Source organism: Benincasa hispida, chromosome 12 (genome assembly GCF_027475165.1).
Source record: "Benincasa hispida cultivar pf3 chromosome 12, pf3_genome.v1.1, whole genome shotgun sequence".
NCBI lineage: Eukaryota > Viridiplantae > Streptophyta > Magnoliopsida > Cucurbitales > Cucurbitaceae > Benincasa > Benincasa hispida.
Window position 1 is genome coordinate 29,074,403 of NC_143489.1, and position 27,921 is coordinate 29,102,323.

Below are 27,921 nucleotides of genomic sequence, written 5' to 3' on the forward strand. Positions count from 1 at the left end.
CATGATATTTCTCTCTATTAAAAATGATTTAATTTTTAGCCAAGTTTTCATCCTAGGCGATTTAACACCTCAGTCGCACCGATTTTGCTTTCAAGGAAGTGGTATATCTATGGCACAATAGTGGATGTTTGAATCTTACAATTTGAAAGCAAAATTCAATTTCTACCAAATGTCGATAAAGAACGAATTGTGAAGGAGTTAGCATCTTGATATTCAATTAATGGCAAATTGAGAAAACGAATCTGAACGAGGTGAACGGCGATGAGTGGCGGAGATCTCGGAGGAACTGAGATATTGCAATTGGATCTGAACTATGGTGAGCGGTAGATTTTGTAGCGTGGAAGATCGATCAGGAAGAGAGATCCACGAGTGAAGCTACCCACGTCGATAGATCTGGTGCCAGCGGAGGAAGACCAGTGGCAGGTCTGGTCTATAGAGGCGGTGGAAAAACGGCAGATGAGGTCAAGTCTTATTTATTTATTTATTTATTTTTGGCTGAAGCCAACTCGACGAATCTCCACTTTCAATTTATAAGATGAAGCCAACGTTCTGCGATTACAGAAGAACCAGTCGGAAATGTTGTCCATCGATCAAGAAGCTATCGTTGGGTGATTTTAATATCATTCTCGCGGATATGTTCTAATGCAAAATGAATTAGGCCCAACATCACGTCTAAAATGGTTTCAGTGACCAAGACTTTAGAAGAAGCAATTGGCAGTCGACTGGTATGTACACTTTAAATCCACTTTACTCTAATTTAAAACATCAACATCAAGTGTTGTTTGATGGAAGACATCAAGGTCTAGACTTAGAATTTGATTTTGTGTTATGTGTTGCCTAAAGTAAGGGTTGATCTAAAATTAGGAGAGAAGTAATATTTAATAAGATTGAAAAAGGTTAAATATCTTAAAGTAAAATCAGTTCTAGATTTGTTCATCTATTTTTCGAAGAAATCGTGAGAGATATTATATTCAATATCTAAAGATTTACCAATATGGTTCATTGATTCAAATCTTATGTCTGCAACGTAAATAATTTCAAATCAAGTTGAAAAGTAGAAGTTGATTGTACATTCTCATATGTGTTCAGTACAATTTTAGAATCATTTCTTATATACAACCATGAAAGAAAATTGGTACACTGAAGGAAAAAACCACTTGAGGTAAAAATTAAAATACATAAAGAAAGGGAATTAATTATTTGTGTGGCTTTCCTTATAAGTGATTGCATATAATGGAAAATAAATTTTGTAGTAAAATTAATTTAGCATTTCTTCATGAAAAACAAACATGGTGTTTCATTTTTTGAGTAAAATTCATTTTGAATAAATTTTGCATTTGTTTTCAAAATGGTTCATTGACTAAATCATCTAACTAATGGCATGATTTAATAGATTTGAAAAAAAAATCAGTATATTACATTATGTTAAGTAAATTAGTGGATTGATTAATGTTGGTTGCTAGAAGAGCTTTTTGTGGTATAGTAGTTGTTGATCATCAAGTATAATGGATTTAAGCTCAACGTTTCAAATTTTTATTTATGGTATGAGAATTAAGAAATTTTATTTCATTGCTACATTTGAGCATTGTATTCAATATATATTTGATTAGTATATATTATAATATTTCATGAGTAGCAAATGATATGTGCAATAAAAAAATAATAGTATTATTGTAATTGAATTGTCTTCCATACCTTAAATGGGATGCTATTGTGATCTACTTGAGCATGTGTATTAGCATGTTAGCATGAATGAAAATAATATTTCATGTATGTTATATTTAACAAAGTTTACGCATATTAAATTGTCATATTTGGCCATTAATTTTCATGAAGTTGAAAAGTATTATTATTACTTTTTAAATTGAGTGTGACCCTATACCATTATTTTGATTATCACTTAGCTTGTTTGTGGTACGAAAATATGTAAATTCCATCATTTTTATTTGGAAGCTTGTAGAATTGATGGTAATCTGAAATATTGTCTAAGCTATAAAATATGTGGATATTTTATAAGAACTTTTCATGGATATATAAGTTAGAACAACTATCTCTATTGGTATGAGGCTTTTAGGGTCAAAATAAATACATTACCATACTTTTGTGAAAATATTTGCATAGTTGTTATCCTTAATAAGTGGTATTAGAGTTATGCCCCTAGTTTAGCTATGTTGAACAAAGATGTAGTGGAGCCTCAAAAGTATGTTATGGTATGATCTATAGTTGAACTCTGTCAGATAGGCCGTGTGTCCTAGTGAAGAGGAGTTAGCCTAGACAAGAGTGAGACAAATGAATTGCTATTTGAGGGGAGACTTGGTGATCCTTTGTTTGAGGGGAGAAATATTGGAAATGCGACCAAAGTTCCACATTGGTTAGATAAGGAGATGATCATCACATTTAGTAGATAAGGAGATGATCATGGATAATATTTAATTTCAATTGATTAAAAGTACGCATGTCTAGGATCTTGAAAAGAGAAAAGTAAGATTGATGATTTATTGTTGTTATGTGATTTAGCAACTTATGAAGAAACATTATGAATTAAACATGGATTTAGTAGAATTTTTTAAAGGAAATAAACCAGTTAAGTTTAAATGGATCTTCAAATATTTTGATGCATATTCTCATATGACTAAAATATTTAAAATATCTATTATAAAACTCTGATAGTATTTATATAATACATCACATGGATATAAAGAAGTCATTTACTCAAGTTATTTGAGCTAATTATGTGAATATTTGTAAATATCCTTTGATACATGTATTTATGCAAAATTATTTGAGCTAATGGTGTGATATACTGATCTTTGGTACAAACATAAATGTAAGTAATGATACTAAGTTCTTTATATCCTCACAATTTGAAATGTAAGATTTAGGTGAAGGTAATGTGATACTTAATGTTAAGATAAAGCAAACTAAAAATGGTTTTTCTTTATATTAATTACACATTGAAAAATGCTCCTGTAAGAATACCTTATGATACTAGTATGGGTCCTAAGAAAAATAAGGAAGATGTGTGTTTTGATCTGAATATGCAAAAATTATAAGAATTGTTATGTTTTTTTTTTTATGAACTATACTAAACCTATCATTGTATATGTTCTGAGAAGATGAATAGATATACACATAATCCTGATAAAAATCATTTAATTACTCTTCGTATGTTGTGATTACGTATGTTGTGATTGCATATTTTGTTAGAAGGGTAGTGTATGCAAACTGAGTAACATAGAATGATGAAGTACACTTTACTAATGGATATGTGTTCTTATTGGGTAGAGAAGCTATTTCATGGAAGCGTGAATTTATTGCTCTGGAATTAGTAGGACATTAGTTTGAGTGGCTTAAAAACCAACTGGGAGATGCACCATTATGGGGGACATTAGTATGAGTGGCTTAAAAACCTATGTGGAGATGTACTAGACATTAGTATGAGTGGCTTAAAAGCCAACTAGGAGATGCATCATTGTGAGGGACATCAGTATGAGTGGCTTAGAAGCCTACTACAAGATGTACCATTGTGGGAGGGCATTATACCTATCTCTTTGCATTGTGTACCATTCTACGCTTTAGACATGGAGCTGTGAACCAATTGTGAAAGGCGGATTATTTCATTGTAAGGTTTGAGAGGAATTTTACAGATCCTCTCACTAAAGACATAACAAGGAGAGTAATTCTAGAATTTTCAACAAGTATGAGACTCCAACCATTATAGTGGTCCATAGCCCTTTATCTAAGTGGTCTATTGTAATAGACTTGATGGTCCATGGCCTTTTATCTAGATTGTCTAGGTTGTCTATTGCGATAGACTTGATGGTCCACAACTTTTCATTTGGATGGTCCTAGTACGGACTTGATTGACAAAACTAAAATATTTAAAAATTCCATAGCTCTTCCTTTAGGTGGTCCTAGCATGGACTTGATGGATAATGGTAAAATTTTCATAGCTCAGTTTTTGAATGGTTTGTCTTTGACAGACTTGATGGAGTTGGTCTCCTGGTATGGATTATATATGTCATAGCTCAGTTTTGAACGGTCTATTGCGATAGACTTGATGAAGCAATTAATGTGATTGTGAAGGTGTGACCGCCTTCTATGGAAAAGTTTAAAGGTATTTTTCTAGAGCTTTCACGTTGATTCGAGGTTCTATGTGCATGGCTTTAAATAGCACGCTCTTATCACGGAATCGATAGAAATTTAAGGAATGAAACGTATTGTATGGGTCTCGACCATAGTTATTGAAAGTTCAAGAGGTAACTCACTCTCTCTAATCAACTTGTTGCTCTACTTCACTATGTATTAATTCATATTGAAAGATGTTGAGGTTTAAGTTTATTCTCTTATATTTGCTCATATAAATTATTTATTGTTTTTAATTCTCAATCATTCGTGGGGGATTGATGTGAATGACTAGTTAATTAGTCATTTGCTGGAATGACTTGTTATAAAATTAGCCAAAGATTTCTAGATGTATTTTTATATTTAATTTAAATTTGAAAATGGTTTTCTGTATTTAATTTAGATATGAATCTTTTCCTATTTTATTTAGATATGAAATGTTTTTGTATTTAATTAAGATTTGAAATGTTTTTTACATTTAATTTAGAAAAACGTTTTTCTTGGATTCTTATAAAAAGAACAATGGTTGTTTCAGTCTTCAAGGGTGAGATTTGAGTTTGGCATGATATTTCTCTCTATTAAAAATGATTTAATTTTGAGCAAAGTTTTCATTCAATTTCAATCCTTCTACGATGAGTGTACGACCGAGAAGGATATTGTGTTATCCTTAGAAAGTAACCGGCTTCTGGCGATTTAGCATCGAGGTCACGTCGATTTTACTTTGAAGGCAATGGTATATCCACTGCACAAAGGTAGACATTTGAATCCTATAAGTTTCTTCCAAAAATAAAACACCATGCTTGCTTTGGCATGAAGAAATGCTAAATTAATTTTACTCCAAAAATTAATTTCCATTATATGCCATCACTTCAAAAATAATTAATTCTCTTTCCTTATGTATTTTACTTTTTACCTTAAGTGGTTTTATCCTTTAATACACCAATTTTCTTTCATGGTTGTATATAAGAAATTGTTCTAAAAATGTACAGAACACATATGAGAATATACAATCAGTGTCTACTTTTTAACTTGATTTGAAATTATTTACGTTGCGGACATAAGATTTGAACGAATGAATCATAATGGAAAATCTTTAGATATCTCTTGCAATCTAAAAATAGAGAATATAATATCTCTCACAGTAATGCGTCTAGATCTTCCAGATTAAACCAAATCTACATACCTCGAGAAGTAGAACTTCCATTGCTGAAAAGAAAGAATGGGTATTGGAAGTGGAGATGTATATTGTTGGACTACTAAGTGGAATTCGTTGGGGGGGAGGAAATAGGATTAAAAAGTGGAGAATATATTCAACTTTGGAGCTTCAGAAAAGATGATGAATTTGATGTTTATTGTCTTTGCTTCGTGTGGTTAAGTTAGTACGTTACTAATTTATCATAGGAAAGATTAAGGACTAAAATTGATGATCAAGACTTAGTAGGGACTAAAATAAATATTTTTTTAATAGTTTAGGGATTAAAATAAATATGTTTGAAAGTTTAGAGACTAAAATAGAACGGGATTCAAAGTTTAGGGACCAAAATAGGTAAAAACTTAAATACATTCATGATTGTACTTATCTTTTTCATATCACAAATTGTTCGATCACAATTTGACGAATTCTTGTTACTTTTCTGAAATATTTTATGGTTTTTTTTTTTGTTTGAGTGTTTGGGAAATTATGAATTTCATCATTTATCTATAAGATTGTTAATTTTAGCTCCAATTAACTTTGTTAAAAATATCATTTGATCTCAAACTTTGATGATAATAACAATTTAGTTTCTATACTTCAAATTTATAACAATTTAGTCTTTAAACTTTAATAAATATCAATTTTGTCATTTTAGATTAGGATTTGTAACAATTTAGTTTCTATCTTAAAAAACTAAGATTTAATGAAATTTCTTACACATTTAGATTGATAAACTAATTAAGTGTCAAGTTTTTGTTCATAAATTATAAATATGGGTCTGCTTGGCAACCAATTTATTTTTTTGTTTTCTATTTTTATTCTTGGTTTTTTTTAAAAATAAGTTTGTTGGGTAATTAATTGAATTTTTTGTTTTTACAATTTAAAAAATGGTTTGGAAATTGTGAAGTAATTATGAAAGTAAAAAAAAAAAAAAAAAGAAATGTTTAATTTATAGGATATTTGTAATATATAGTAGAATAAGAGAAAAAATCTAAAAATATATTACATCTTTAAAATATTTGCAAATATGGATGAGTTGACTAATCAATCTTTGAATTTATTTTTAATTTCTAACTTCGCTCTCCCTTTATCTTATTTGATGTACACCTTCTTTTTTTTATTCTTTTTATTTTCTTTCTTTTCTTCGTCAGTTTTTGCTCTTCCCTTTTTTTTTTTTTTTAAAATTTTATTCTTTCCTTTATCCGATTTTTGTTTCTTTCCTTTATTTTTTAGTTTCTTTCATTTTTTTCTTTTTTCCTTTCTTTTTCTTTCCTTTCTTTTTTATTTTCTTTCATGTCCTTTATTTTTTTTTATTTTTTGATCAGGAAATTAAAAAAAAAATTCAAAGATTGACTAGTCAACTCATCTATATTTGTAAATATTTTAAAGATGTAATATATTTTTAGATTTTTTCTCTTATTCTAGTATGTATTACAACTATCCTATAAATTAAAGACTTTTTCTTTTCTGCTTTCATAATTACTTCACAATTTTCAAACCATTTTTTAAATTGTAAAAAAAAAAAAAAAATTCAATTACTTACCAAAAAAACTTGTTTTTAAAAAAACCAAGAATAAAAATAGAAAACAAAAAAATAAATTGGTTGCCAAGCAGACCCGTATTTATAATGTATGAACAAAACTTGACCCTTAATTAGTTTATCAATCTAAATGTGTAAGAAATTTCATTAATCTTAGTTTTTTATGATAGAAACTAAATTCTTACAAATCCTAATCTAAAATGACAAAATTGATATTTATTAAAGTTTAGATACTAAATTGTTATAAATTTGAAAGTAAACTAAATTGTTATTATCATGAAAGTTTGAGATCAAATGATATTTTTAACAAAGTTAATTAGTGCTAAAATTGACAATCTTATAGTAAAGGATGAAATTCAAAATTTTCCAAAAACACAAAAAAAAGTCATAAAATATTTCAAAAAAGGAAGTAACAAGAATTTGCCAATTTGTGATTGAACCATTTGTGAAATGAAGAAGATAGGATCAATGAATGCATTTAAGTTTTTGCTTCATATTAGGTTTAAATACTATTTTGTTCCATAAACTTTGAGTTCGGTTTTATTTTAGTCTCTAAACTTTCAAACATATCTGTTTTGGTCCCTAAACTATTAAAAAAATATTTATTTTGGTCTCTACCTCTAAGTCTTGATAATGTGTTTTAGTCCTTAATCTTTCCTATGTTACATCAAAATACATAATAAATTAGCAATGAACTAACTTAACCATAGTGAAGCAAAGACGATAAGCCTCAAATTCATCATCTTTTCTAATGTTCCAAAGTTGAATATGTTCTCCACTTTTCAGTCCCATTTCCTCCACCAACGAATTCCACTGTGTCGTCAAACAGTACACATTTTCACTTCCAATCTTCCACTTCTTCAAACAAATCATTCTTTCTTCAAGAACATCATCTAAAATCACCACGTTTATCCCTTTCTTATTTTGGTTTTCCACTTCACTCAACATCTTCCTCTCTTACTTTGTTGCAAAATCAAGTAACAGTTTCTTTATCGATAGGGAAAAACGTCCATGGTTCTTGTTTAAATCAGTATCTTGAAGTTTTCTGAATCATCAGTTTAATTTCATACCCACCCATCTCCACGATCCGATCTTTGAATGTCGCCGACATCTTAGGAATCGTCAGATACTTGCTTTGTTTTGCCTTCTTCTTCCTTTATTTCGCCTTTTTCTTCCTCTGTTTCCTATGTTTCTTAGTCCTAGTCGTCAATGTCGACGTCGAAGTTGGCTTCTTTCTCTTATGGGTTTTGTTAATTTTTTCCGATTCAATATGAGTAACAAATTGTGAAAACTCTATTACAATATCCGCAACCTTCAACATAGATAGGGGAATGACAGTCTCAGTCTTGGGTTGTTCTTTCTTTTCGACACTAGAATATCTTCTTCTTCGAGGTATGTAGATTTGGTTTAAATATGGAAGATCTAGATGCATTACCATTGTTATTTCTTTAACACGAAAAAACTTGAAATCAAAACGGAGTAGAATGAATTGAACTGAGTTGGGAGATGAGTGATGGGCATTTATTTATAAGAGTGAATTGAACTAAGTAGGAGATGAGTCGAACTAGGATCTCAATCTCCAGATATGTCAGGAAACTACAACCTTATAGGAATTTAATTTCTAACCTTGATTTTCAATTCCTTTTATGATTTTCTTTGTTACTGCCATAATTGCATTGAGTTTTTAATGAAATTAGATTTTAATTCAAATATTTATCTATATTCTTGTTCTAAATCGAGTTATCTTTTTATTTATTTTTGTTCTTTTTTATATCTATCTATCCTAATCTCTTCGGAGTGGGAGAAGGAAAAGGATTGGAAATACATTTTCATTCTCTCTTTATATATAATTTTAAACTATGCGGGGCAGATTCCCACGAGTCCCATCCTAAAAAAATGGGCGATCTCTAATTCAATAACAAATGTACCCATTTTTTTTGGGATTGGACTCGCTGGAATCTACCACCGTTTAAAATTATATATAGAGAGAGAATGAAAATACACTTTCAATCATTTTTCTTCTCCCACTCCGAAGAGATAGGGAGAGATACATATAAAAAAGAAAAAAAATAAATAAAAAGATAACTCGTTTCAGAACAAGAATATAGATAAATATTTGAATTAAAATCTAATTTCATTAAAAACTCAATGCAATTATGGCAGTAACAAAGAAAATCATAAAAGGAATTGAAAATCAAGGTTAGAAATTAAATTCCTATAAGGTTGTAGTTTTTTGACATATCTGGAGATTGAGATCCTAGTTCGACTCATCTCCTACTTAGTTCAATTCACTCTTATAAATAAATTCCCATCACTCATCTCCTACTCAGTTCAATTCATTCCGTTTTGATTTCAAGTTTTTTCGTGTGCAAAAAATAACGATAGTAATGCATCTAGATCTTCCAAATTTAAACCAAATCTACATACCTCGAAGAAGAAGATCTTCCAGTGTCGAAAAGAAAGAACAACCCAAGATTGAAACTGTCGTTCCCCTGTCTATGTTGGAGGTTGCAGATATTATAATAGAGTTTTCACAATCTATTACTCATATTGAACCCAAAAAAGTTAACAAAACCCACAAAAGAAAGAAGTCAGCTTCAACGCCGATACCGATGACTAGGACTAAGAAACATAGGAAACAGAGGAAGAAGAGGCAAAATAGAGCAAGTATCTAATGATTCCTAAGATGTTGGTGACATTCAGAGATCGGATCGTGGAGATGGGTGGGTATGAAATTAGACTGGTGATTCAGAAACAACTTCAAGATACTGATTTAAAAAAGAACCATTGACGTTTATCCCTACCGATAAAGAAACTATTACTTGATTTTGCAACAGAGGAAGAGAGGAAGATGTTGAGCGAAGTGGAAAACCAAAACAAGAAAGGGATAAACATGGCGATTTTAGATGATGTCCTCGAAGAAAGAATGATTTGTTTGAAGAGTGGAAGATTGGAAATGGAAATGTGTACTGTTTGACGACACAGTGGAATTCGTTGGTGGAGGAAATGGGATTGAAAAGTGGAGAACATATTCAACTTTGGAGATTTAGAAAAGATGATGAATTTGAGACTTATCGTCTTTGCTACGCATAGTTAAGTTAGTTCGTTGCTAATTTATTACGTATTTTGATGTAACATAGGAAAGATTAGGGACTAAAATACATTATCAAGACTTAGCGGTAGAGAGCAAAATAAATATTTTTTTAATAGTTTAGGGACTAAAACATATATGTTTGAAAGTTTAGAGACTAAAATATAACATGATTCAAAGTTTATGGAACAAAATAGTATTTAAACCTAATATGAGGCAAAAACTTAAATGCATTCATTGGTGTTCCTATCTTCTTCATTTCACAAATTGTTCGATCACAATTTGACAAATTCTTGTTACTTCCTTTTCTGAAATATTTTATGACATTTTTTTTTGGTGTTTTTGGGAAATTTTGAATTTCATCCTTTATCTATAAGATTGCCAATTTTAGCACTAATTAACTTTGTTAAAAATATCATTTGATCTCAAACTTTGATGATAATAACAATTTAGTTTCTATACTTTCAAATTTATAACAATTTAGTCTCTAAACTTTAATAAATATCAATTTTGTCATTTTAGATTAGGATTTGTATCAATTTAGTTTCTATCTTAAAAAACTAAGATTTAATGAAATTTCTTACACAATTAGATTGATAAACTAATTAAGAGTCAAGTTTTATTCATAAATTATAAATACGGGCCTGCTTAGTAACTAGATTGTTTTTTTTTTTATTTTTTTATTTTTAGAATAGGTGATATTATTATACAACAACAAGGAGGATCTCATAGTCTGGGATCAAGGCATCAAAGCAACCAAACACAAGCAAAGGCAAAGCAACAAAACCAAAACAAAGCCAACAGGATACGACCAAAAAAAAACCAACACATAGACGTAAATTCGCAAACCACTAGGAAGAAAGGCAGAGAAAAGAACCCAGAACCCCACAAACTAGGGGCTACAGCAAAATAGAGAACAACGTGAAGTTCAAAAGTAAACAACATCCGTACACACACTAGATAAGACCAAGAAGGTCAACCCACCAGGAAGTCGCACGAGCATGAATCGTAGAGACCATAGGGTGAAATAGAGCAGACACTGACCTCGGTCGACCTTCATGCAGCCGCCGATTACGCTCCTGCCAAATGTAGTATATGGACGCACAATAGAAAACACGGAACAACTTACTACGCACCCCCTTACCCAACCCTACTCGATACAACCAACTCAACTCTACATCCCAACCAGCCACCTGATGCGTCGAACCCAACTGACGCAACACACTAGACCACACCTCTCTCCCAAACCCACACTCAAAAAATAAATGATCCCACGACTCCACACTTCCCCCACACAGAAGATACCTCCCTCTGATAACACATCCCAAATCCTCAACCAATTCCGCATACCCAACCTATCCCTTCTTGCTAACCACACACAAAAGGAGTGACGTGGAATACCACCCCCGCCCACAAAATACCAGCCCAAGACACTCTAGGACGACGAGGACGTATATTCTCCCAAGCACTAACGATAGAAAATTGACCACTAGCATCCGACACCCAAACCCAATAATCCTCTCCCTTCACCCTAGGCCCCACTAACTGGATAAGACCCCAGATCTCAAGCAGCTCCCAAGACACTGTAGGCCACCTCCAACCTCCCTCACCATCTAAGAACTCTGACAACCGCGCTTCCAAACTACTCCTTGCATCATAAACCACCGTAAACCTGTATGAATCCAAAATCGCGCCCCCCGGCAGCCAAGGATCCCACCAAACAAAACAAGACCGTCCATCGCCAATCATCAAACGAACCAGATGCTTGAATCTATCTCTACTTCGCAAGATAGCCCTCAAGCACCACGACCTCTCAACCTCACTTCGAACAGCTCACAGTGACCGCCCACGCATCTGGTTCAGAAATTAATTGAATTTTTTGTTTCTTCAATTTAAAAAATGGTTCGAAAATTGTGAAGTAATTATGAAAGTGAAAAAAGAAGGTTTTTAAATTTTGTTTTTATTTTTGGGTTTGTGGCTGATCCAATTGGTGGAGAGGGAAGTCTTGACTTAAAAGTCTACAAAAGCTTGTCGATCCAAAGTTCTACAAAAGTTTTAATTTATTTTTAATACTTTTGTACATTTGGACCATATTTTCTTTATGGTATTGTGGTTAACTAACAATTACTTTTTGTCTTTTGAGATTTTGGGCTCATATATTAGGTGACGCAATTTTTTAAACATTTTTTATATGAAATTAAATGAAAAATAATTTTCAAAATATTTTCTTATTTTACCCTTCACTTTCACTCAATTTTTCACTTTGTTTTTTCTAACAAGAATATTTTAAATATTTTTTTCAAAACTATTTCAAAATTCAAAGTTTGGTATCGAAAAATACAAATATATTATGAATATTATATAAAAAAAAAAATAGATGTTCATTGTTTAGTATCCCAAAAGGCATGTGTCACCATTCATGTTGTCCATGTGCCTTGTAGTAATTCATGCTTGTTGTCCATGTAAGTCTACATCCTACTTACCACTTTGTCTATAAATAGTGGTCTTTGGTGGATCTTAAAATGATATACCCATTGGTGATAAATCCACACGAAATTCCACTAAATTTTCATTGTCCAATTATATAATTTGAGTTATTTTATAATTTGAGTTTTTATTTATTTATTTTATTATATAAGAATATTATTATATTATATTTTTCATATCCATATTCCTATTGTGCTCCTCAAACAAGGAGTCTCCAGTTCAAACAGGCGAACCGGGTCTTGAACCGTCTGGGCGAAGCAACGCGTCTCCAACCATCGTTTACTAAACTCCCTGTGATCGTCTACACAATAAAACAAACGCTTCGTTCTATCGCTTACCAACGCTCCCAGAGCTAAACGATTGTTTAGCAAATACTACACGATCGTGTACCTTTTACTAAGCGATGAAGCCTGAGGTACACGATCGCTTAGTGCGCTCCGCATAACGTATGCGTTCCGCGATCGTCTAAACGATTACGATGCAACAAAGTACCATCACCTAAACGATCGCTTAGCTAGCGCCTCTGTATCGTATACGCACGATCGTGTAGGTAGTAACTAAGCGATGAGGCTTGCTAACTACACGATTGTCTAGCACATGCCTTTTACTAAACGATGAGCATCACATGCTCCCACTACGATCGTCTACCTCTAGCGCCTACGCGATCGGGTAACCAATGCTACGCGATAGAGTAAACGATTTACCCCATCACTTAGCATTAGCTAAATGATCGTTTAGTAAATACTACACGATCGTATAGAAAAATCTACACTATCGCTTAGATCAATCCCAACGATCGTTTACCTTAGGCTACACGATACGTCCAATGCTTGGTCTTCTTCCTCGTTGAGAACCATATCTCCATGCTTCGAAACTTCATCACGAACGACTCGACTAACTCAAACTCTTTGAATTACAGACTCAATTGCAAGTTAATTACGCCTAAAAACACAGGGGACCTTACAAATTAACACTTTGTAATTGAAGAAAGCTTTAAACTAAAGGCAATTAAACCCGTAAACATTCATAAACTCCATCAAAAAATGCACTTAACAATTAAACACAAATGCAGAAACCCACCGAGACTGTAAAATGAAGTTCAAAACAGACTTGTAATTTGGAATATCAGAACAACCTGGCTCTGATACCAATTGAAGGAAATCGAACACGAGGATTTCCATGAGCAGCGGAAAGATCATTCCAAATTACAATCATATATGAACTTTACAATTACAATCATAAACAGAAACATATAGTTATGCAATCATTGTAGAAATTACAGCATGATACTACAAATAATCAAGGAGAAATGCTACACATATTTGTAGACTCATCGCCAAGGTCCTTGATCATGAACGCTCAAATACAACAACCTCGAACGCTCATCTAACACGATCGCTACACTGCAAGAACACCGCACACTCGAACTCAACAATCGTCTCAGTCATGAACACCCCAATAGCACGAACAACCTTCACAGACCCTCGACAGTGTCAAGTTGAGTATGACACCACCAAGAAGGCTACCTTGGTATTCTCGGTGTGAGAATCCAGACATTTGGCTTCGTGTGGACTTGGTTTTAGGTAAAAGACGGAGGAAACAACAATCGTGTATACGATTGAGCAAGTGGGAGAAGGTTGAACCTATCGTATAGGTTGATGCCCAATCGTTTAGCAAAAACTAAGCGATCGTTTAGCTCATTGCTTATTTGCGTGTCTATCGCCTACAAACACTACACGATCCTTTAGCTCGTTCCAAGTTGTCGCTTAGTAAATCCTATTTACTTGACAACTTCCATGAGATTATTTTTCAAGAGAGAAATCTCAAATTCACAGAATTTAACCTTATTAAAATTAGAAAAACTATTTTCGTTTTATCTCACGATTACCATGAAACCACCAATAACCTCCCACTCAATTTATTATTAGGGAAAAAGATTTAATTATCCAGTAATTAATATTATTATAAATATAAATGATAACCAACTTATCATACTATATTTATAACCTATAGTTTTAATATTTTATCTCAAGAAACATGTAAACCATAACTCTTTTTCTATTCCATGGTACTTAACGTAAATCTCATTTACATTAATCCTCCACTAGATGTATCTCATACATCATACCGATCATATCATACATAATCGGATTACCTCTTGTTAATTTGACATTTCAAATCAACACCAGAATTAATTCTTAACTAAATCCATTGAGCTACCAAGGGGACCTTATGGACCTGTAGCTCGAATCTCCAACAGTACGTGAATAAATGACTAAACTCTTTAGTCATGGGATCCACCATTAACTGCCAGACACTCCACTAAAGACCGACAGCTGAACTCTCTTTACCATAGATATATTATGTGTCCATCTTAACCAATCAGCAGTACGACAACCCTTCACAGATCGCTCGTAAGTACAACTTGGCCAATAACCATTATGCCCTTGTAGTTACATCTAACTCTTTAAGTACCACTGATCCCTCTAATGAACATAATGTTGAGTTTGATGTCCTAAAACTCGTGGTTTGTAAATATTAGAACTTATTATGAGAATTTAATAAATTTGTTATTGAATATATTTTTTTTTTATAAATCCAATAAACATAAGTCTCTTGACTATTATATGAGCACTTGAACTTTATATGGAGACATACAAGTGGATCAAGTTCGAGTAAATAGTCAAAATGATCTATAGTATATGAATAAGGTTGGGTATCTTATTTTAGTAACACTATTGGATGTGGTCTACTCTGTAGTTGTTACAAAGAGTTGTAAAGTACTACAAACGAAGTGATCCTAATTCGTTCATGTTGAGACATGAGGAGTGGGGGTGTCCTGTGCAAATGAGTTTTGTGCAAGATCGGACCATGAAACATGTCATTCTTTCTTCATAACTTTGTTTACTATTTAAGATTGACTATTTCAAAGCGATGACCTAGGTAACTTAACCTTAATCCTGAGTTAACTATGAACTCCTATTTGTTCGAAATTATCCTTTGATTTGCAAACGGTGAGAGTAGATCAATTGCCTCTGCTCAATAAGCTTACAATTTTGGGGATAAGACTAGATGAATAGCTGGGAACATATGGTGCAAGAGGGAATTCACTTCTACCCAATTAGGGTTAGTAGAGAGGTTGTTCCCTTTAAGTGCTAATTCTGGGTCTTGAACAAGAGGCCTCACCCTCTCATTGGCCTAAGAGGGATTCGATTTGTTGATTGGATCACAAATCAATTGTTCATTAGGGGATCAGTAAGACTTCTAAATAAGAGGTAATTTCGGGGGTAAAACAAAGATTCGACCTAGCCGTTATTACGAGAAACCTGTGAAGGGTTAAATTACTAATCATGGTTATATCGAGTGGACATAATATTTCTATATGAGGGGAGTTCAGCTATGGGCTTTAGTGGAATCATCCATTAGTTAACGAATGGGGGTTAGATCGGTCTAATAAGTTTAGTCAATTAGTCTTGGATCGTTGGAGCCCATGATCTGTAGATCTGCGAGGTCTCCTACTAGCTCGTAAATGGATAAGCTCTAGAATAGTGTGATAAGTTAATTTGAAGTGTTCAAATTAGAATTAAATGAATTTGGAGAAATAATATTTAAATATGATTTAAATATTTTAAGATAGTTTTTCCCTTATCTTCTTCTACTAGCTCATCAACAACCCACATTAACTCCAAGCATGAGCTGCATCTCATGTAGCAAATTTCTTTGCATGAATGTCTGCAATATAGTAAAGAGATTGGAGTGTTTTGAAGTGATGGCAACCGAAAAAATTTTTTGAGAAAAATTTGAGAGAAGAAGGTTGTTCTTCTACTTGGTTGCTGTTGTAAGCTTCTCCAATTTCCCTTAATTCCAACTTTTTGAGTCCCACTACTCAATTTTGACCTCCAAGAGGATAGTAGGGAAGATCTTGGGGTGGTCTACTACAAGATGTTGTGGAGATTTACAGCTGAATCAAAGCTTAGAGGAAGTTCTTCAAAGGTATGTCATGAAACCCATTTATTTCTGTTGAAACATGTTTTCTTTTCTGCCAAAATTAATGAATTAGAGTGCTTATGGATCCTGGTTTCTTCTGCTGCACATTAGTACCTTCCAACAACTGGTATCAATATGTTTTATATGAGAATTGTGAAACTGCTGTACTGATATAGTTCTTTAAGTTTTGGCTTTTAATTTCGCTTTGATCTTCCTTTTAAATTTGTAATTGGCTCTTGCTTGATGAGCTTTAATGTGTTCCCAAGAATGTAATTTATTTGGAGTCATTAGAGTTGAAATTAAGCTGCAAATTGAAGAAACAAGCGAAGAGGCCGAGTTGCAGATTCCAGAAAATCAACCTCTGTTCTTATCGTCATTTAGCTTCATGCATTAGACGATGTGAAGAAAAGCTAAGCGATCGTGTAACTTTACGCGTTGATCGTTTAGGTGTTGTGTGCTAAACGATCGTGTACCTACTGGAGCTAAGCGATGTGTTGTATTGCTATATGATGGCACTACACGATCGTGTAGCTTCAGGTGCGATGAAGAGCTATACGATAGTGCTGTGCGATCGCTTACCATGATCGTTTACCTTTAATCGAGAGCTAAACGATGTGTCGAGTTCCTAAGCGATAGCACTACGCGATCATTTACCTCTATACGACAACTAAGCGATGTATCGAGTTGCTAAGCGATAGCACTATGCGATTGCTTACCTATGTGCAGTAGTTGGGCGATGCGTTGAATGCTATACGATGGCATTAAGCGATCACTTACCTTTTGCGTGCATTAAACGATCGGCTTCATGCGTTAGACGATGGAGCTAAGCGATCATGTAGTAAATTATCCGTGTTAAACGAGAGCTACACGATAGTGTTAGACACTAAGCGATCGTGTAGCTTCCTTCGGCACTAGACGATGACACTATGCGATAGAAGGAAAATACTACACGATCGTGTAGCTTTGCTAAACGATCAAGCAAATACTAAAAGATTAGGCAAAATGCAAGACGATGGTCGTCATTGCTAAATGATAAGACTTAGTGAGATTTTGAACATGAGCAAGAGTTGCCGGTTCAATCGGTTCTTTTGTGGTCCGGTTCGGTTCAGCTTCGAATGGTTCTTGGCTGGTTCAGTTCAAACTTGGCTGGTCCGGTTTAGACGGTTCGGGTCTGATTCTAGCTACTTGAGTTCATTTTGGAGTGGTTTGAGCAGTCCATGAGCGGTTCAGAAGCTGTTTTGTAATAATTAGGTTTTATTTGCTTGTTTTTGCCAAAACTAAAGCCATATTAGTTAGTGTTTAATTATTTATGCATGTGATGTATGTTATAATTAAATAAATCTTATATGGCATACAGTATGCCATGTAGATTTAAAATCCCACCATACGAAGCATGCTACATGTATTGAAAGTATGTTATAAATTGTTATAATATATAGTATGCATGTTAGGATTTCTTTTATTTAATATAATAGTTATATTAGATATTGAATGCCTTTGTTTTTTGTCATGGATATTTAGCATATCTAACATTTTGTAAGATATTATAAAATTAGGTTAGACATTTGAAATCCATAACAAAGAACAGCCACATGCTCACTTAGGTTAACCGCTTGTTTTAATAGTTAAAATAGGTCGTTAAACTTGTAAAAGTAGGGTTAAAACTCAACCGGTATATAATCCTGTCGAAGGCTAGGGGTACTTAAGTTGACGGTCTATGGAACACCTTCTACCGGGGATTATAACCGAATAATTGAGCGTTGGTAACCGATTTTATGAGCATTCGTGAGCGATGTGAGGTAATAAAATGGTTTATCACCTAGACATTGTAGGTTAAATCCAATTATAAGAGTTATATTTGGATAAATCACTTAGACTTAGGTTGTATGAAATTAGCCATCATGCCTAAGTAAATATACCCAAAAATTTAAAACACTTCAGTGGGAGAATAAAAGTTAGCTCTCACGTCCTCAAGAGTTCACACCGTGAGATCTATGCTCGACTTCTTGTCGATTTTACCTCGACTGCTCCATACGAAAAGTGTTTGCATGGGTCAATAACAAGGTGAATGGGGAAGTGGTTCATAGTAAGTGGGTGAAGGAAATGTGTCAACATTGTCCTATGGTCTCCTCTATTAGTTTGAACTGTGAGATTCCTGTTGCACCTGCTATCGTTTTTATGCAGCACTAGCTAATCGTTAACCACGACGATCCCCATGGAGGGTTGTAACAACCCAGGCTTCAGTAAAATGAATATGGTCTTATAGTTCCGTCTTGGGTATTGTCTTTTATTTCGGAGGCATACTCACACCGTTCTGTAAGATCTGAAAATGGCGGTTCTACACTTATAAAACTTACTAAGTGTTCGTAATGATCTTGACCGAAAACAATAATTAAATGACTATTGGTATATAAGTTATTCTGAAGATAGTATTTGGTCAAGAACTGTCTTACTTTTGTGAAGGAATTCTTGACTGCCCCACGGTAGCATTTGTTCTAAATCACTTAAGTATCGTTGCAAAAATAATGATTATGGGTACATTATCACTTTGCTAAAACTTGATGGATTTAAAAGCAATTCACTTATAAAATTTGTTTATAATTTTAGAATGACGAGTTATATTATACAATTGTTGGCTTCAGACAAACTGATTGGGGACAACTATGTTAACTAGAAATCGAATTTGAATACAATACTCACAATTGACGATTTGAGATTTGTCTTAACGGAGGAATGTCCTCCTATTCCTAGCTCAAATTCCAACCGAACTTTTTGGGAAGTGTCTGATAGATGGATCAGGGCGAATGATAAAGCTCGTGCTTATATCCTCGCTAGCCTATCTGACGTTTTGACGAAAAAACACGAAGATATGAACACTGCCAAAGAGATTATGGAATCTCTAAGAGGGATGTTTGGATAGCCGTCTTTCACCCTGAGGTATGATACTATCAACTACGTTTACAATAGTTGCATGAAAAAGGGGACCAATGTTTGTGAACATGTTCTGGACATGATGGTCCACTTTAATGTGGCTACAGTGAACGGTGCTATGATGGATGAGAGAAGTCAAATTGGATTTATTCTAGAATTTCTTCCAAAGAGTTTTTTGCAATTTTGTACCAATGCCTTGATGAATAAAATCGAATACAACTTGACAACTCTACTTAATGAGCTGCAGGCGTTTTAGACCATGTTGAGAACTAAGGGTCTGGAATCAGTACCAAAAGTAAATGTTGCTTCTGTTCAGAAGAGAGGAATGTCCTCCAAGCCTAAAGTTGCCTCCTCTTCGCAGACTAAGAGTATTCCAGCGAAGAAAGACAAAGGGAAAGGGAAATAGAAGCTTGTTGGCAGAAGAGCAAGAAAATCGCTGCAGAGAAAGGGAAATGTTTCCACTACTACGAGCAAGGGCACTGGAAAAGAAATTGCCTTAAATATCTTGCAGAGAAGAGAGCAGAGAAAGGCAAACAGGCTACTTAGAACCTGGAGACCATTTGCTCAGCTCATCCAGTAGAAGAAGTTGCTGATGAAGATGTAAATTACCTGCTTTTGTTAAATCTTGTAATGAACCTATTGTACTTATTTTGTTTTGAATGAAATTTTCATTTTCAGGAAATATGTTTGTTCAATCTCATAGAAACTTCTGTTAAGAATCAAAACTGTTAAAAGCCATTTGCAAATATTCAGATATTTAAACGGCTAAGATCGAAGTATAATAAATTTAAGATTTCTAGAGCTGACTGTTAACAAGAGTTGTTAAGGCAGGTCAGGCGCATCTTAATCAAAGAGTTGAGTGTATCTCAATGTAGTGGGAGGAAAGTGTGCTTCCTGGCCATTATTGAGAAATAGATGCATTCCTCATATAGTTTAATGAGAAGCCTATTTGTACACTAATGTGTTTATAATGATTCTCTCAGCTAAAGTGTTTAAGAATCATCTAGTAAGACTAGAAATACCAGAGGTCAATAACCTAGAGCAAGTGGGAGAAATATCAGGTATGAGATACCGAATGGTAAAACCATGGGTAGGGGATGCCCTAGTTTATTGTATTTCTCTATAAAACTTAGAAACTCATTCTTATATATCAGATATATAAGTTACCACTGGAGTTTTAGTCCAAGTGGGCTTTATGTCCTAAAACTCGTGGTTTGTAAATATTAGAACTTATTCTAAGAATTCAATAAAGTTGTTATTGAATATATATTTTTTAGAAATCCAATAAACTTAAGTCCCTTGACTATTATATGAGTACTTGAACTTTATCTGGGACATACAAGTGGATAAGGTTTGAGTAAATAGTCGAAATGATCTATAGTATATGAATAGGGTTGGGTACCTTATTCTGGTAACACTATTGGATGCGACCTACTCTATAGTTGTTACAAAGAGTTATAAAGTGCTATAAACGAAGTGACCCTAATTCATTCATGTTGAGACATGAGGAGTGGGGGTGTCCTGTGCAAATGAGTTTTGTGCAAGATTGGACCATGAAACCAGTCACTCTTACTTTACAATGTTGTTTACTGTTTAAGACTAACTATTTCAAAGCGATGACCTAGGTAACTTAACCTTAATCCTGAGTTAACTATGAACTCCTATTTGTTCGGGATTATCCTTTGATCTACAAACAGTGAGAGTAGACCAATTGCCTCCGCTCAATAATCTTACCATTTTGGGGATATGATCGGATGAATAGCTGGTCAAGAGGGAATTCACTCCTACTCGATTAGGGTTAGTAGAGAGGTTGTTCCCTTTAAGTGTTGATTCTAGGTCTTGAACAAGAGACCTCACCCTCTCTTTGGCCTGAGAGGGATTCGATTTGTTGATTAGATCACAAATCAATTATTCATTAGGGGATCAGTGGGACTTAAGGAACAAGAGGTAATTTCGAGGGTAAAATAGAGATTCGACCTAGCCGTTATTATGAGCAACCTGTAAAGGGTTAACTTACTAATAATGGTTATATCGAGTGGACATAATAAATCTACAGTGAGGTGAGTTCAGCTATGAGCTTTAGTAGAATCACCCATTAGTTAACGAATGGGAGTTAGATCGGTCTAATGAATTTGCCAATTAATCTTGGATCGTTGGAGCCCATGATTTGTGTTGGGGTTGATGCCCTAAAGTCTCGTATCTCATAGTTTGTAAACAGTATGTATGAATGCTTATGTTATTAATATCTGATATTTACTTCACATCTTGTATTTTTGCTCAGTTACTTGTTTTATTTGCTTTACCACAAACCAATAAACATAAAATCCCTGGTTATCTGTATGTGACTCAAGCATGTATATGGTCACATATAAGTGGATCATGTCTTGAAAGATAACCAAAATGGTTTGTAGTATATGGATAAAGGAGAGAAACCTTATCGTAGTAACGCTACGGATGCGGCCCACTTTGTAGAATGGTCACAAGTGTTGTGACTTGTCACAAAGGGTCTGATCCTGATCATTTGTGTTGGGGACATGCCCCCCCGGGCATCTTATACAAAGAGTTTGTATAAGACCTGTCCACAAAGTGTTAACGTCTCGTTATATAACACCGTTCATGACAGAGACTTCACTTCAGTAGGATGACCATAGGTAAGATGACCTCAATCCTGAGTGAGTTGGGAACTCCTGCCATTGAGTGCGGTCCTTTGATTTGTATAGGTGCGAGTGGCCAGGTCACCGATTCAAACCTACCATTTTGGGGATTCGTATTATTTGGGAGCTGGGAACTCAGGTACACAAGATGAAATTCACTCCTTCCCTGAGCCAGGGGTAAGTAGATAGATGGCTCCCTTAAGGGCTGATTCCGGGGCTTGAACGATATGGCGCCACACACCTTCTCTTGGCCCGAGAGGTGTTCACACATAGTTGGACTATGTTGTATTGTTCATTAGAGGAATCAGTGGTACCTATGGAGTGAGATATAACTACAGGAGCAAAATTTTAATTTGGCCCAGCTGTACTTACGAGCATTTGTGAAGGGTCATCGTACTCATAATTGGTTATATGAGTGGTAAGCGATTTGGGCAAGCGTTGCAGTTCTTCGAAGAAGGAGGCGATCTAGGGTTGATCACATCGTGCAGAAGATGTTTTACGCGATCGCTGTTGATCGCATCCTAAAGATGAAGGAGTACACGATTGCGGTTGAACACATCGGTTAAACGATGGGGTATGCGATCAAGAGTTGATCGTATCGTATTGATGATCAGGTACGTGATCGCTGAGTATCGCTCCGTGTAGACGATGAGATACTCACAGATCTCTTAACGCGCGGGCGCGCTAGACGATCGTTTAGGTCAGCAAGCTTCATCGCTTAGTAACTGACTAAACAATCGATTAACATCGTAAGGTAAATCGTTTACCTGGTTGCACGCATCATATAAACGATGAGATGCTCGCGTATCGTTTAAAGCACGCGCGCTAGACGATCGTTTAGTTTAGCAAGCTGCATCGCTTAGTAACTGACTAAACGATCGCTTAGTAACTCAAGGTAAATCGTTTACCTGTCGTCTGGCACACGATCGCATAGATGATCAGGCATCGCAACCTTGTCGTCGTCTACGTGATTGTTTAAATTATGCTTCTATTGTCTAGTGCGCACTGAACGATCGTCTACCCCTGCGGCTTTTGCTACGTGATGAAGACCTCCTGGCGGTTCAAGACCCGGTTCGCTTGTGAACCGGTTTGCTCGATGAAAAATGTAATAGATAGGATTTTTTTTTTCATTTCGATTTTTGTAAAGGCTCATTCTGGTCCATTAATTCTTTATTTATTACATGTGATGTATGTTTTTATATGTCATATGGTATGCACATATAGTACATCCCACCTTAGGTTATGAAATGGTCATGCATCATCTCTTTATTGTAATTGTTATAATTTAGAGAAGCATGATTTAATTATGTAAGAGCATGCTCATGCATCATATAATATAAGAATTATATTTATGCATGCATAAAAAGTATTGACGTGCATCCTCTTTATATTATAAATGTTATAGTATAAGAGTGAATGATAGCATGTTTGCTTGGTTATTACACGTTATATAAAAGTTATATATTGTAATGACTGGACATTGCATGAAGCATGACACATAGGTTATTTTATAAATGTTATAAATGCCTCGTTGTACGCAATGGTCTTAGTTGTTTCTTTTTAAAAGTTAAAGAGAAATTAGAACTAAAATAAATATGAAAGACATGCATGCTCACTTAGATTTAATTCATGGTTTTAAAGTGGTTAAAACTTAGATCACATAGACCTAAGATCATGGTTCTAATATGATTAGTAGCCCTAAGGCTTTAATCTTTTAATCAGTTTAACGGGATTAAATTGGCTAATAAAAGGTTAAAGTGTAGCAAATTTATCTATAAGGTACCTTTTTATCTAGGGGGGTTCTATCTAGGCTGGGGTATTTAAGTTGACGGAAACGTAACAACCCTACCTGGGAACTTACCTGGAAAGGTGAATTAGATAGATTTTATGCATGCATGCAAGTTAAGGATAGTCCATTAAAGTGTTTAAATGTGACTACTTGAACTTGTTCATATTTCATAGACAAACGTTGTTTATGAGCAGAGTTTAATAAGATGACTTGGACTAAAATCAGTAGCCGGATTGTCTAGGTTAATGAACCCCTAGGTAGAACATTCAGTGGAAAGTACTTGGGGCATAAGATGTTTCATTTAAACCTTTCACGTTTCTCCTAAATAGTCCACACCGTGAGATCTATCCTCGGCCTTGCACCACCTTTGGCGTGTCCCCCCAACGAATGGTGTTTAGGTAGTTCAATATCAAGGTGGATGGAGAGAGTGTTCATAGTAAGTGGGAGCGAGAAGTGCGACAGCATATCCCTCGGTCTCCCTCATTAGGTTGAATAAAGTTACTGCGCATCGCCTCGTGGCACCCTGGGAGTGTCCCCCTAAAGGATGGCAGTTTTGCGCGTTTCTTTATTTGATCTCCTGTAAGAGGATAAGGTAACTTAGTTTCTTGTCCTAATCTGCTTCTTCCCTACAATTTACTCATTAGGGCGGGACTCTGGCACCGAAAGGGAGGGGTTACACTTACGTGAAATAGTTAAAAGTTAACGATTCTGGATTGAAAAATGGTGGCTGTTAGGATCAGTTCAAAGAGTTGGTTCTGCCTAATGGTTGAGAATGTCTCATCCCAGCGAAGGGGCAACTGATCACCCCACCGGTGGCGTCTGTCCTGCCTCACTAGGGCATCATTGCAAAACAGAAGTCTATAACTTAGGGTACTTGAAACTGTTTTGCAAAACTGTTTGGTTTAAAAGTGGTTTAGTAAAATCTAATAAAGTTTTGTTCGTATTTTCAGCAACATTTTCAAAATGGCAACAGCCACGTTAGCATTGCTAAGCACTGAAAAACTTACTGGCGATAATTACGCAACATGGAAACACATGATCACAACAATCTTGATCATCGAGGATCTCATGTTCGCTCTCACAGAGGCTTGTCCTATTCCAGCTCCTAATGCCGCTCGAAGTGTTCGAAATGTTGAGAATGTCCTACAACTCGCAGTTCGTGTTAAACATTCTATTTAATCAATAATAATGATTTGTTGATTTTGCATCTTATTATGAATATCCAATAAACGCATCCTTGGCCATAGTATGAATGCTGTAACTTTATGTAGTGACATAAACAGGATCAAATGACAGTATATAGCCTAAATGGCCTAATAAGTATATGGATAAAATTGGATATCTCATCATGGTAACATTATTGGATGTGGTCCACTTTGTAGTTGTTACAAGAAGTTGTAAGGTGCTATAAATGATGTGATCCACAAATCGTTCATGTTGAGACATGAGAGTGGGGGCATCCTATGCAATGAGTTTGCATATAGACTAGACCACGAAAATAGTCACTTTTCTTTCTAACGGCCGTTTACTATTAAAACTGACTATTTCATTTATTATATAACCTAGGTTAGCTTGATCTTAATCCTGAGCTAGCTATGAATTCTTGTTTGTTTGGGATTATCCTTTGATCTGCAAATGGTGAGAGTAGTCCAACAGCACTGCTCAATAAGCTTACCATTTTGGGGATAAAACTGGATGAATGCTGGGGACATAGCCTTGCAAGATGGAATTCACTCCTACCCTATTTAGGGTTAGTAGATAGGTTGTTCTCTTAAGTACTGACTCCAGGTCTTGAAAAATCGGGACCCCGCCTTCTCATGATAGAGAAGGGATTTGATTCATAGAGATTATGAATCAGAATTGTTCATTAGAGGATCAATAGAAACTTAAGGAACAAGATGTAGTCACAGGGGTAATACGGTATTTTTGACCTAGCTGTGATTATGAACAACCTTGACTTACTGATTATGGTTATTAAGTGGACATAATATATCTACAGTGAGGGGAGTTCAACTATGGGCTATAGTGGAGTGTCCCATTGGTTAACGAATGGGGGTTAGATCGGACTAATGAGTTTAGCCGATTAATCTCGAATCATTGGAGCCCAGGATCTGTAGGTCCGCGAGGTCCCCTTACTAGTTCGTAAATGGATAAGCTTTAGGGTAGCTTGAGAGATTAATTTGAAACGTTCAAATTAAACGGAACAAGAGAATAAATATTTAAATATGATTTAAATATATAAAGATGATTATTGTACAAAATTTAATTTAATATTTGATATTAAATTAATTATTTTTTTAAGTTAATTTATGAAATTAATTTAAGAAAATTAAATTTTGTATTAAAATGATTTAATATAATTTTTTCTTTAGTTTTAAGAAAAAGAGAAAATGAAAAATCATTTTTGCATGTTGCACAAAAATAGAGAATGGGTATTTTCCATTACCATCATCTTTATGCTCACAAAAAATGCATTATCTTCTTCACCTTGATTCTCCAAGCATGAGCTGCAAGCCATGCACTCCATCACTTTTCATGTTTATATAGTATATAAAGAATATTGGAGTTGTTGGAGAGGGTGAGATAATCACAGAATTTCGAAGGAATTTTCTCTGAAGAAGAAGTTGTCTTCTTCAACTGTGCTACTGTGAGTTTCTCTGGTTTCTTCACTTCTTCAAGCTATTCTTGAGTCCCACAACTCTTCCTAAAGCTTCAAGAGCATAGTAGAGAAGGCTTTGAGGTGGTTCACGTTGATAACAAGAGTAGACAGCAGTTGGACATGCGTTATCTTAAAGAGTTCATCAGAGGTATGTTCATAAAACCCACTTTTGCGAAGAGCATGTTTTAGTTTTTTCTAAAATTAGTGAATTAGAAAGCTTATAGATCCTCGATACTTCTGCTGCATGTTATTATACTCTTTCACGGGAGGCATATGAATGATGAACAAGGGTGAATGAGAAGGCCTGAGCCTACATCTTGGCAAGTCTTTCTGAAGTCTTGGCCGTGAAACATGAGCCTATGGTTTCAGCGCGTGAGCTCATGGAGTCCCTGCGGGGGATTTTTGGACAACTGTCTGAACAGCTTATGCATGAGGCTCTTAAATACATATTCAACTCCAAAATGGAAGAAGGCACCTCTATTCGTGAACATGTGCTTAACATGATGGTCCATTTTAATGTGGTGGAGTTGAATGGGTCTACCATCGATGAAGGCAGCCAGGTCAGCATAATCCTGCATTCTTTGCTCAAGAGCTTCATGCACTTTGTTAGCAATGTGATTCTTAACAAAGTGAAATATAACCTTACAACTCTTCTCAACGAGTTGCAGACATACCAATCTTTATTGAAAAGTAAGAAGAGGCAGAAGGGTGAGGCAAATGTTGCTTCATCCTCCAGAACGTTCCATATAGGTTCGACCTCAGCAATGAAGTCTGCACCTTCTGCTTCTAACTCTGCAAAGGGGAAGAAGAAGAAGGGTGGTAAGGGAAAAAGGAAGGCACCTGCTAACCCACTGCCTGTCGCCCCAAGGAGGCGTCCACAAGTTGCTAAGGGAAAGTGTTTCTACTGCAACCAAGATGGACACTATAAGAGGAACTATCCTCGATATCTGAAAGAGAAGAAAGCAGCCAAGGCTAAGGCTAAGGCCGATAAAGGTAAATGTGATTTACTTGTGCTTGAAACTTGTTTAGTGGAGAATGATGATTCTGCCTGGATAATTGATTCAGGTGCCACTAATCATGTTTGTTCTTCTTTTCAGGGGATTAGATCTTGGTGACAGCTTGAGGCTGGTGAGAGGACGATGCGAGGAGGTACCGTGCACGTCGTCTCAACTATGGTGTGGGAGGACTCCAGTTAGCTTTACAGAATAGGTTTCTTGTTTTACATAATGTATATATTGTTCCCGAACTAAAGAGGAACCTTATTTCTTTAAAGTATCTATTGCAATGTAAATATATTGTCTCATTTAATGTGGATAAAACGTTTATTCATAAAGATGGTGTTTTTATTTGCACAACAAATCTTGAATCGAATTTATATGTGCTAAGGCCATTAGCCATTAATTCCCTCCATAATACTGAAATGTTCAGAACTGTCGTAACTCAATCAAAACGTCAACGAATTT

At 34.9% G+C, this 27,921-nt stretch overlaps 1 protein-coding gene and 2 pseudogenes across 6 annotated transcripts; 2 read left to right on the forward strand and 1 right to left on the reverse strand.

Annotated features, from left to right (window-relative positions):
- Positions 1-8: 8 nt before the first annotated feature.
- On the forward strand, positions 9-27,921 carry LOC120092701 (uncharacterized). 6 transcript variants are annotated; one of them, XM_090307704.1, is made up of 5 exons: positions 10-461; positions 562-725; positions 10,642-19,362; positions 19,604-27,018; positions 27,127-27,919. In XM_090307704.1, exons 4-5 carry the CDS (start codon positions 26,818-26,820, stop codon positions 27,571-27,573), a joined length of 648 nt encoding a protein of 215 aa, XP_090163830.1. In that variant the 5' UTR covers positions 10-461; positions 562-725; positions 10,642-19,362; positions 19,604-26,817; the 3' UTR covers positions 27,574-27,919. The 6 variants fall into 6 exon arrangements, 5 of the variants coding, with proteins under 5 accessions (XP_090163827.1, XP_090163829.1, XP_090163828.1 ...); XM_090307705.1 differs by having other exon boundaries at positions 11-461; positions 19,604-27,451; positions 27,556-27,914; XM_090307701.1 differs by having other exon boundaries at positions 9-461; positions 19,604-27,921.
- Positions 7,545-8,460, reverse strand: LOC120067469 (putative B3 domain-containing protein At3g49610; annotated as a pseudogene).
- On the forward strand, positions 8,674-10,403 carry LOC120092700 (putative B3 domain-containing protein At5g35780; annotated as a pseudogene).